Source organism: Lipotes vexillifer, unplaced genomic scaffold (genome assembly GCF_000442215.2).
Source record: "Lipotes vexillifer unplaced genomic scaffold, Lipotes_vexillifer_v1.1 scaffold490, whole genome shotgun sequence".
NCBI lineage: Eukaryota > Metazoa > Chordata > Mammalia > Artiodactyla > Lipotidae > Lipotes > Lipotes vexillifer.
Genome location: NW_006796397.1, coordinates 3,281,520 through 3,293,879, shown reverse-complemented (window position 1 = coordinate 3,293,879; position 12,360 = coordinate 3,281,520). Strand labels below are relative to the sequence as shown.

At 36.9% G+C, this 12,360-nt stretch overlaps 1 protein-coding gene across 2 annotated transcripts in view; it reads right to left on the bottom strand.

Moving 5' to 3' along the window:
- Positions 1-3,858: 3,858 nt before the first annotated feature.
- Positions 3,859-12,360, bottom strand: part of LOC103072540 (BTB/POZ domain-containing protein 8) — a 74,731-nt gene continuing 66,229 nt past the window's right edge. The window contains exons 7-10 of one of the 2 annotated variants that reach the window (XM_007468531.1): positions 11,503-11,583; positions 10,050-10,146; positions 4,445-4,533; positions 3,859-4,007 (exon numbers count right to left, since the gene is read on the bottom strand). In XM_007468531.1, coding sequence (XP_007468593.1) covers positions 3,890-4,007; positions 4,445-4,533; positions 10,050-10,146; positions 11,503-11,583 — 385 coding nt within the window. In that variant the 3' untranslated portion in view covers positions 3,859-3,889. The remainder of the gene's footprint in view (positions 4,008-4,444; positions 4,534-10,049; positions 10,147-11,502; positions 11,584-12,360) is intronic. The other variant, XM_007468530.1, reaches the window with a different exon arrangement.

Below are 12,360 nucleotides of genomic sequence, written 5' to 3'. Positions count from 1 at the left end.
AAGCTCAAAGTCCCTCATATTAAAATTAAAAAAAAAAAACTCCATATATAGTCCAATGCAGCACTTTCTTATCTCCCTTTGTATATGACAGTGCTAGTCATATTATTGATAGAGTAAAGTGCCTGCCATGAAACATGTGATTTAACTGAATTAGAGCCAAAGAAGACTTAAGAAGATTGCTCAATCTTTCTTTCATTTGTTTTGGATAATATATTTCATATTTTAATTAAAAAATTAAAATTTTTTTTAAATATTCTATTTTTATTAATAAAGCAAAATATATTTTATTTCTATAGTAAAATATGAAGAATATATTAAATTAAGGTTTCCTAAAATTTGAATATCCACAAAGACAAAATTTCAAATTTTCATTGTAATCACCACAATGCCAAAAGGCTTATAAGTTTGGTTGTTCTGATGTTCATCTTTATATCTGTTTTGAAAGGAAAAACCAAGCATTCACAAAGCTTACAAGGAACTGATTAGAGCTATAAAATCAAAATAAAATATTGTAGGAGAGGGAGAGGCATAGTATGAAGAACTTATTCCTCAGTTATGCTCACTTACCACTTGTTAAAAAAAAACCACACTTCTTGAGACAATCAGTTAAGATCCCTCCCAATCTGGCCTTAGCCTCTCCCCAGACTTATCTTCTCTCGTTATTCCAGTTACAAGAGAATATTGGTACTGCCCAGACTCCAGGTCCCTGGTCACATTTAAAAGTCACTTTTTTATTTTGAAATTGTCCTCTATTTTCAGGTTCATCTCACATCACTTCTCTTATCCTTCCAATCAGAATCAATTGTTTTAACTTCTGTGATTCCACGTATAAACCTGAATTATAAATTATACTTATTCACTCCTTTATTTACCTATCAATATATACTGAGTGCCTAATGTCTGCTAGGCACTGCCCTAAGGCTGGTGCTGCAAAGGTAAATAAGACTGACATGGAACTTAATGCTAGTATTCATCATAGTCTAACTTGTATTTTGCATAGTTGTTTAAGTGCCTATCCTTCCATCAATTTGTGAGTTCCTTGAAGTCAAGGCCCATACTGCCTAAAAATAATCTTTGCCCATGCTGAGCATCTATTATATTACCTTTAGAATGGCAGCAATTGGTTTTAAGTCCTGGTTTTATAATTTACTGATACTGTGAACTTAAATAAAGCATTTACCTCTCTGATTCTTTTTTCTTATATATAAAGTAGAAATAAGAGTACCTATGTTATATGTAATTTCAAAATATAAAAAGTATATTTTGAACCATAAAGGTTTTTTAAAAATCCACTAGATAATAATTCACTTCTATTGAACTGAATTACAGCTGGGCCATTTGCTTGCCTCATGAACAGAGTAACCATTCAATGACCAAAGAAACTAATGTAAAATAGTAAGCAACAAAACAACAAAGTCCTTCATTAGCATAAACATAAATTTAGATTTATTTTTTGCAGCAGTATATCACCAGCTGATGGCCTAAACTTATTTTCCCAGTTACATTTAGATATTATCTTCTATGAAACCCAGTCTAAAATGCCATTCATGGTTCAATCAGAGAAACGGGACCACTAGGAGGTATTTATATACATAAAGGAGTCTGTTAAAGGGATTTGACCTTATGCAATTATGGGAGCTGGTTAAGCACTCTTTGTATATGATGATGTATTGTAGTATGAAGTCCACAGGGAAAGCAGTTGAGAGAGGATGATGGATGTAAAGTGTGAGGGGTAAGGACAAGCTGACACCCAAGAGCACAAGCTATAACCCACAAGGATGGGCTCATTTTAGGTCTCACTGCCTCCAACATGGATGAAACGAGTGTCCTTCAGGAGATGCTAGCGCCCTTCATGATGCAGCTAAACACATCCCTGGCCCAGGGGTAAGAGAAACCAAAGAGGATACAGGGCAAGGTGAAGCAGTGCAAAGAAGGAAATTCTGGGAAGCATAGTTCATCCTAATCAAGCTAACACATTGCAGAGACAGTACAGTCCAACCCTTGTCAACTTGGCATGCATACACATTTCTTTAAATCATAGTTAATTCCTATGGAGACAAAGTAAAGTCATGCTAATGCCTAACATATACAACCATCCCCTATAAAACAAACAAGCTAACCCTCTCCCTAAAATAGGATACAAAGTCTCTCTTCAAACTGATTCAAACTACCCCTTGGTATCCTGTAACTTAAATACAGAGGTATAGTTAACATGTTTTATACTAAATGGTAGGGGAATGAGACAGTGGGGAAATAAAATAATTGGTTAATATATACATAAACATTCATATAAAAAGGGGAAATGAATATGTTTACCTCATAACTACTACAGTGCTAATTTCTATAACTGGTCACATGGTCATACCTAGTATTTATAACTACCTTTTCCTGCAAACATTCCATGTTCCCTTTGTCTTCAGCAAGTACCTCTGCTGTTTATAGTTGTTTATCTGGTAAGGTGGCCCAAAATTTCATTCCTGAAGAATCTGGGCCAGTATCAGTGCTGCTTAAATTGAGTTTTTCCATTGATTTTAACCATAGGACATGGGAGTACCTCATTCCAGATATACTCCTCCTTCCCCACATTATATAGCACCAACCCAATTTCTCCTTATAGATAGCTAGTGGGAAGCAGCTGCATAGCACAGGGAGATCAGCTTGGTGCTTTATGACCACGTAGAGGGGTGGGATAGGGAGCGTGGGAGGGAGACGTAAAAGGGAGGAGATATGGGGATATATATATACATATAGCTGATTCACTTTGTTGTACAGCAGAAACTAACATAGCATTGTAAAGCAATTATACTCCAATAAAGATGTTTAAAAAAAAAATAGTCAGGCTCAATCTAATAATAATTCCCTTTCTCTGCCTGTTGATTTACAAAGTGGCCAGAAGGAGGTGGTCCCAACTTCCAGTTCAATGGAATCATTGTGTCCATAGGTGAAAACGTTCTTCTCTTTGGAACTAAGACCTCTAGATCAGCAGATCCTAAAGTTATAGGGACAAGAAGCAAAAATTCTGCTAGTGGATCGCTAGGAGTAATTATACGTGGAGCCACTCTCATTTCCACACCTTGATTTCTGTACCCATGAATCCTAGTTATGTTAAGAAATAGCACCATAAATCAAAAGCTGATTTAGAGCATATACAGCATCCTGGAGGACACTGCCACAATCCCACAAGGCACTGCCACATGGCTGCACTGTAACCAAGTCTTCAAAAGGCCATTCCTCTATTCTATCAAGCCAGCTGCTTCAGGATGATAGGGAGCACAGTAGGACAGGTGAAATCAGTAAGCATGGGCCCACTGCCATACTTCATTTGCTATAAAGTGAGTTCTTTAGTCAGAAGTGATGCTGTGTGGAATACTACGGTGGTGAAAAAGGCAGTTAAGTCCACGGATAGTGGTTTTTACTAGAAACACTGGAAGTAAGGAAGGCAAATCCATATCCAGAGCAAATGTTTATTACACTGCGAACAAAGCACTGCCTTTTCCATGATGAAGTGGTGCAATGTAATTAACCTGCCAGCAGATAGATGGCTGGTCCTCTTGGAGAATGGTGCCACTGTTTCAGTGTTGCACCCAAATCCACCTTAATGAGTGTAGGTCCCTGCTACTGAGCCAATGCATAACCGACCCTGGCGCCATGCCCCTTTTGTTCATGAGCCAATGTATACTTTCTAGTGATTGTGGTTCTCTGACTGAATTCTAATGCATTTGGTACAGAGGAACAGAGTTTTTAAAGACAGATTCTCTGAATTGGTTCTGGGTTATCTGGAATTGGTCCTTTCATCTTGCTTTTATAATATAATTCTACATTTGTATTTAAAACACCGAAAGTACCTATATAAAATTTAATAAACTTTTTGATGACAAACACAAAGTATTCAGGTTATACTTACTAATGACTGAATCAACATATTAAGACAACTTTTCTGAATCTCAGGAGGTACATTTGCAAAGCTTCTCTCAGACCAAAACCTTGCAAAATGCTTTACAATCCACCTGTTAAAAATCAAAGAATCTCAAGTTAAAGAAATGAAAATATTTTTCATTATAATATTCAGTAACATTTTGGCTTTCAATAATATAAGTTTTATATATATTATGTTTTGACTAACCCTAACAGTTAATTTTGTGAGTGCTATAATGGACTTAACTAAGTTCCCTTTTCTGTAAACATTTATTTCAAATCCACTCTGGGTTATGTGCATGGATTTTAACATAAGTAACCATGGTTCAGCTAAAATAACGTTGATTCCAAGCATCTTGAGTAATATCTACATCAATACTTCTCCTCAATTGTTGTAGCTAGTTAAGTATTAAGCTATTTACATTGTGCCCAAGAAAATAGGCCAAGTCTAAAATTTCCCAGAAAATTAGGAGAATGGAAGAACAGAGTACCTAAATTAATAGTATCAGCACTACTTCAGATCACTTACTTCATGCAGTCAGCAAAAAGACTTTCCACTCCAACTGAATGAGCAATAATCAGGCATTCTAATATAGATGCCAACCTTCTGGGAACAGGCTAAAATTGATAGAAAACACTACATTTATTCGTTTTCAACTTACAGAGGCTAAAAGTATTTGGTTCATAAAAATGATCTGATTTACATACCTAAACTGCAGAATAGATATATGTAATTCAAAAGTCTGTTATTCTTTTAAAATCAAGTATCACTGATAAACTTTAGTTTTTATAGGATAGCATCTGAGTTCTTTTAGCTGCCAGAATGCACACAGTTTATATTCTAATTTCTTTTAGTGTAAATATTTTCTAGAGTACAAGTGGTATAATAATTTCTAGCACATCACATTGCAACACAACCATATGGTCTAATCTGCTTCCTAAAGTATAAATATAACTTTAAGTACACGTGCAATGGGAGGTCCTACATTGACCTCAAACAAAATGACAGAATTTAATTAGATCGTGATTATATAAACATATTTTTAAAAAGCACATATACAGAAGTAATGAACTAAAACAATAAATAAATAAAATGTAGATACAAGTAGTGAAGAACTCACTGCTCTTGGTGTTAAGCCTCAATATGTGCTACGTATTACCTGTGCCATGTATTTTCAGTTTTTTAGACTATGTTCTTAAGCACATCTATTGCCCTATTAGGGTGAATAGAGTTCAGCTTCTCTTTGTACATATTCATTAGTTGTGATTTGAGTTTATGCACTTAATAAAGACCAGCAATCAACCAATATGTATATATAGTCTCTAAATATGTATCTGAAGATACCCTGCACTCAGAGAAGAGCAAAAGCTTCTTCAGAAATGCCTCCAGCACAGTCCTTCAAATAAGGCCAGTGATTTCCAATTTTTTAATAGATTTTTTTTCCATTTCATTATTTATTTATTTACTTTTGGCTACGTTGGGTCTTCGTTGCTGTGCGCGGGCTTTCTCTAGTTGTGGCAAGCGGGGGCTACTCTTCATTGCGGTGTGTGGGCTTCTCATTATGGTGGCTTCTCTTGTGGTGGAGCACGGGCTCTAGGCATGCAGGCTCAGTAGTTGTGGCTCGCAGGCTCTAGAGCACAGGCTCAGTAGTTGTGGTGCACAGGCTTAGTTGCTCCACGGCACGTGGGATCTTCCTGGACCAGGGATTGAACCCGTGTCCCCTGCATTGGCAGGCGAATTCTTAACCACTGCATCACCATGGAAGTCCCCCAACTTTTAAAATTACAAATTGCTATTAATTTGATTTCCTAATACCCTTCTCCTAAAGGTGTTACATACTACTTAGGAAATTAACTGTAAATACCTTTTTTTGCACATCAACAATTTAGTTATTCCCTTTGAGATAACTGAAGGTACTCTAAATTGTCCTAAAATCGGAAATGGCTATCACTATATAAATTATATAATAATTCTACTAAGTTAAATAATTTGGTTTTCTGACCCACTTCAGATAAGATAAAAGTAGTATAAGGGAAGAGACTACTGGTATAGACATAATTGACAACCTAAAAGCATCCAGAAGCATAAAAATTTATAAAAGTAAGCACAAGAGTTAAGAAGTCTAGCAATCTAATTTTATTTAGGAATAACCAGCTCTCCACAACACAAAGTCCACTACTTGACATATAACTTAAGAATAATTTCCATACAAAATATTAAAATGCAAAATAATTTGCTGCTTAAAGGCAAAGGCTAGCAAACCAGCTTGTGGGCCAAAACTAGCCCACCACTGTTTTTGTGAATAAAGTTTTATTGGAACACTGCCATGCTGTTCCATTTACATATTGTCCATAGCTGTTTTGGGTCTACAACAGCAAAGCTGAGTAGTTGTGATGGAGACTGTATGGCCCACAAAGCCTAGAATATTAATTATCTAGCCTTTTACAGAAAAAGTTTACTGACCCCTGGCTTAAAGGGATAACTTTAGCTTTCTAAGAATTTTACGTATATGGAAATGCTGATTTCCTAAGTGTTTTTGTAATAGGATGACTGACCTTTAGTCATCTTCAAAACCTGCTTGTAAAATTTGGGAAGACATATATTTAAATTATAACCTAAGATATATTTTTAAATCAGTGGCAAAAAACATAATGTAAAACCCACTATAATCCTATAAATGAAGTTCTAAAATTTACTTTTAAAAAAGGCAAGATTGGGCTTCCCTGGTGGCGCAGTGGTTGAGAGTCCGCCTGCCGATGCAGGGGACGCGGGTTTGTGCCCCGGTCCGGGAGGATCCCACATGCCGCGGAGCGGCTGGGCCGGTGAGCCATGGCCACTGAGCCTGTGCGTCCGGAGCCTGTGCTCCGCAACGGGAGAGGCCACAACAGTGAGAGGTCCGCGTACCGCAAAGTAAATAAATAAATAAATAAATAAATAAATAAATAAATAAAAAAGGCAAGATTGTGAAGTTAATGAAATGACTGAAGCTAGCTTACCAAGAGTTCTGGGGACAGGTAACCACCATATTATATCCCATCATATATTACTGTGGCATGTGCTATTATAGATTTACTATATTTAAGTCATTGCCAAGAAACTGCATAATTGAGATCTAGAAGTTAAAAATTATACATTCAAAAATGTATTTATCAAAATATATACTGTTAAAATATGTAAAGCAAACAATTTAAAGATCAGGTCAATAAAAACAAAAACTGCTCTCAAATATCTGTTAGCACGGTAGTACAGACTTCATTAAAATAAAGTAAAAAAAATTTCAACAAAATGCCATATTGATAATATAAAAGCATTTCATCTTCTGTTGTTTTATTGGCAACAAATATGCCTTTTGTATTTTTTAAATTAAGTGAATTATTGAAAGTAAAATATAAGAAGCTGCATGTAACCTGTGTATACTCATGAACATACTAAAAAGTAGAGGCAATGGTCCAAAGACAATACATAAAAGAGATTATTTTTTAAATGTTTCATGCAATTGGTTTATTGAGGAGTCTCAGTTTAAAGGAGATACTAACAAAACTTTCTTTCCCCAATTAGCGCTATCAACCATGCTGTGTCAAATTCCCTCTTTTCCCATACTTTAATGATCATAGGCAAATTCCAGTACCTTCTGGTTACTTTTTGTTTGTTTGTTTGTTTTTGCGGTACGTGGGCCTCTCACTGTTGTGGCCTCTCCCGTTGCGGAGCACAGGCTCCGGACGCGCAGGCTCAGCGGCCATGGCTCACGGGCCCAGCTGCTCCGCGGCATGTGGGATCTTCCCGGACCGGGGCACGAACCCGCGTCCCCTGCATCGGCAGGGGGACTCCCAACCACTGCGCCACCAGGGAAACCCTGGTTACTTTTGGTATTGAAATTCAGTACAGTACTACTTAAACACCTATCTCATACTTGATTTAAATCTTTCACTCCCCATCACTGACTACACTTTTAGTTGGGGAGATCTGGAATGGAGAGTAGAACATGGTCTCTTGCTCCGTTTTGTGGGTCTAACTCCTGTGGAAGAGGGTTATGGATGGCTATGGTCACCTTATGTAACTAACCAGTGACCAACATGGATTACCTTCCTATTAAGGAAGATGTCCTTGACTACTCTAATCCAGATGTTGGTGGCCTTTGCTAATGTGGTGGCTTGTTAAGAAACAGACTGAACTTCACCCTAACCTCTCAGTGGTAAAGGTTCTTCTATGGTTCATGATGCTTGATGCCTCCTTACGTGGGACACTGTCATTTGACCCTGTATCAGTCTCTTCTAATCTTCATTGAACCACTAAGGTCCCTTTCCTTCCCTGCATACCATGTATAATTGGGGTGTGGAATGGACTCTCCATTATTTTTTTCTATCTATGACAATAACTATTGCCTCTAGTCACCAGGCTAGTACTGGCTTCTCCAGCAAGCCTCCTCCTCCATTAAGAAATCTCCATATTCAAGTATATTCTCACTGATTCCTGAGACATATTCCAGGCTCTTCCAAGAAATCTCTTAGTACTTTCTTTTCTTCTTTGATGGAAGTTCCAGAGTGGATTGGTTATACAGATATGATAGATGTCCACCTCGGGGCTGAGAAGACATTATCTCCTCACTGCAGATACCCCTATCTTTAATCTTTGTTTGGAACAGGCTCTTAACTTTCTCTTGGCTGGGAAGATGGGGGAAGATGAAAGAGAAGGAAAAGTCTTTCACCAGGATTGTTCACTTTCTGCGATGCTGAGGACACCACAGACTGTGCTCCTTCTTCTAGCTCCCTTGCTTATAGAGGCTGGAATGAATGGTTGATTAAAGGTAGCTAAGGAGTTTAACTGTTTCTCAGTGAACCTTGAGGGTTGGTAGGGGTGGTAGACCCAGTTCATGACTCTGTTTTAGGACATGGGGTGATTCCTCAGCTACAACTTATAGACAGATAGGAAAAGTCCATTCCAACACAAAAATCTAAATTTAAATGTGATTAAAATTATTAAAATTACATAATTACAATGCATATTGTTGGCTCAAATAGCCAATAAGAGGGGACTATTGATGTAAAAAAAATTTTTAAGGGCTTCCCTGGTGGCGCAGTGGTTGAGAGTCCGCTTGCTGATGCAGGGGACGCGGGCTCGTGCCCCAGTGTGGGAAGATCCCACATGCCACGGAGCGGCTAGGCCCGTGAGCCGTGGCCGCTGAGCCTGCACGTCCAGAGTCTGTGCTCCGCAACGGGAGAGGCCACAACAGTAAGAGGCCCGCGAACCGAAAAAAAAAATTCTTTTAAGATTTGTTTTTTGTTGATTATAAAAGTAATACATGACCATGGTAGAAAATTTAGAAAATGTAGAAAAGCATAAATAAGAAAATAAAAGATAGCAGAGAAAATTAGAACAATGGTGAATCTAAGAATAATGTACAAAATGGCTTTGAAATGCATAGTATAGTATCTTTCTTTAGACAATAAATTTACATTTGCATAAACTAAAATTAAAAAGTCAGTATTCATATAGCACCTGGGGGAGAGAAGTAGAAGAGAACTATATCACACCCCAAGTACATGCTACAAAGAGAAGTGGTAGGAAGGAGGAATGTCCTTTCAGGGAAAAGAACCAATGAAGCACTGTGTAGCTCTTTGATAAACGGAGAAAGTAGTTTCCAACTTCCTTTCTCTTAGTCCCAAACCCTAACTGCGAGTCCCAACCATACACTCCACCTTTGAATTATATAGAATATTTCCATATCATTTCAGTAAACCCCCACCTCAACTTTATCTTACTTAAAATGATCTGAATTAATTTCTGTTTTCTGCAAGCACATCCTAAGAGTTATTTCTCAGTTAGGGTTCTCATTAGTTAAAATGATAATGCTAACAGAGTTAAAAAGCTAGTAGGGGGCTTCCCTGGTGGCGCAGTTGTTGAGAGTCCGCCTGCCGATGCAGGGGACACGGTTCGTGACCTGGTCCGGGAAGATCCCACATGCCACGGAGCGGCTGGGCCCGTGAGCCATGGCCGCTGAGCCTGTGCGTCCGGAGCCTGTGCTCCGCAACGGGAGAGGCCACAACAGTGAGAGGTCCGCGTACTGCAAAAGCTAGTAGGTAATAATGGGTGACTTTAAACACTAGGTAAAAGATTTCTAAGACTCAATAATTACCTTCTGAAAGAAATTACAGTAATCTCTTCTTAAAATATAGATTGCTACTTCTTTTAATCCTTCTAGTCCATACATATCAGCCATGTTGAGTATCTGCCTAAAGTAAAAATAGATGCACTGTTAATTCTTCAATTTAAAAACCAAGGCATAATATACAATAATTTTTTGATAATATATAGTTTAGAAAAAAGAATAATTTTAATTATTTTAATTCTAATTTTATACCCTACATAATAGATACTCTTTATAGATTATAGAAAGGACATAGGTCAAAAGTTGAAAGCCCTGTAACTTGATTTGATTTGTGGGGAATAACACGAAGTAAATTTGGAGATGTTTCAATCAAACTTCCCTCATATTCTCAGTCATATGCAACAAAGCCCAGGAAACTGCTTCAAAGGCTGTAAAAGTTACAACTCTTCACAACAAATACGATAATAAAAATTTAGGGGGAGGGCAACTAATTGATGCTTATCATATTGAAAATGCCTACAAATGACCATAAGATTGGAGATGGCATCCAATGATTCAGAGGGTTTCTGTTGCTTCTTTCAATTGGCAAGTATTTCTGAGTACCCACACATACTTTAGGTACTTAGGAAACCTACAAGCCTTGACACCATGATAAAATTTCTTATAGGTTTCCAGGGGCAAAACTTCAGTACTTAATCCCTTTGACTCATGATACCTTCTCCCCCAAATCATATTTATTCAGTTTATAACTAAAGGAACTAATGAATATTTAAAATTAAATGAGCCGCCTTCATTTGTCTGATGTTAGAATAGCAATAAAAGGAGAGAACATGCAGAAAATTAGAAGAGCAAGATAGATTTCACTCTCCAGTAGGATTTCAGCAGCTTAGACGGCATTTCACCATAGAGTACTAAAGAATCCTACTATTTTTTTATTTTTTTCTTTTTTTTTTGGCCACATCACCCGGCATGCAGGATCTTAGCTCCCTGACCCAGGGATCGGACCTGCTCCCCCTGCAGTGGAAGCGTGGAACCTTAACCACTGGACTGCCAGGGAAGTCCCATTAATCTTTAGGATGCCTAAATTCTCAGATTAATTTTAGGGTTTTTTTCCTTTTCTTTTCACATCCTAAAATTTAAAAATAAAGTAGTAAAAAAATTATTCCAAATTTGATAAAAGTTCAGTTAATTTTATAAAAACCTGTCATCTATTTTCCAAAACAAATCTTAAGTTTTCTAACATAATTTAAGTGTAAGAGACTTTTATTAATCTTATCACTGTGAGTTGCTACATCATCTTTTCTTCTAAATAAGGTGACTTACTATTTTTAGATATTCCCAAAATACACACAAGATAGGCAAAATAGACAATAAAATTGAAGCTTCTACTTCATTGACACTTTTAAACAAAGCTCAACAAAGCAGAAGCCACAAAATATTAATACTTTTATATTTAAAATCATTAAAAAATCAGACATACCCAACATTAGCTTTGTCTGGAAAGTCCAAAGTTCCTCCATATATAAAATGTATCAAAACATTCATTTCTACATGGCTTATCCTGAAAAATAAAAGAAAACTATACTCAAATCCAGAAATAATTAAGATTTAACTGATAGCAATGATACATTCTATTTTCCCATAAACTTTTAGCCAAGATAAAGTTCTAATCTCATTTTTATCTGAAGAATATATTCTTCGAATAACATCCATGAGGTATGCCATTAATTTAAAAATGAAGCATAACTGCAGCTATGGGTTTTTATATGCTCTAAAATGTTCTTAGTATATTATAAAATAACTGATTATTTTGGGGGCATCTTCCATGATAGACAAAGTTAGAAAGGACTTTAGAGGTCATAGTTCAACCTCTGGCTCATTAAGAAATCCTTCTCAGCATCTTTGACAAATGGCCTCTGGTCTTGCTTAAAGCCTGGGATGGACAACTCTACTCACTAGAAAGAGTCTTGTTATGCTGTATAGATTTCTTAATTTGTAATACCTATCCAGTGGCTCTAGCTCTGCCAACATCCTCGTTTTACAGATTTAAAAGTAAAGACATGACTTAAGAAGTAGTCTGAAGTGATAATCTTTATTCCCACTGACTACTAGATCTCAAACTCTAAATTCATGACTTCCTCTCCCAACACCCCAAATTCGGTCTTCTTTCTGTCTTTCTTATTTTGTTCATAGCACTGTTACAGGACTTCTTGTATCTTGTCCCACCCTCTATTCCTCTGTATCAAGGGAGGTTAATTATCTGGTTGGTAGACAACAACAACTGGCTGTTGATCAAGAGGAACTTGAGTTGAGAGGTAATTTGATTCCTTTTCTCCTT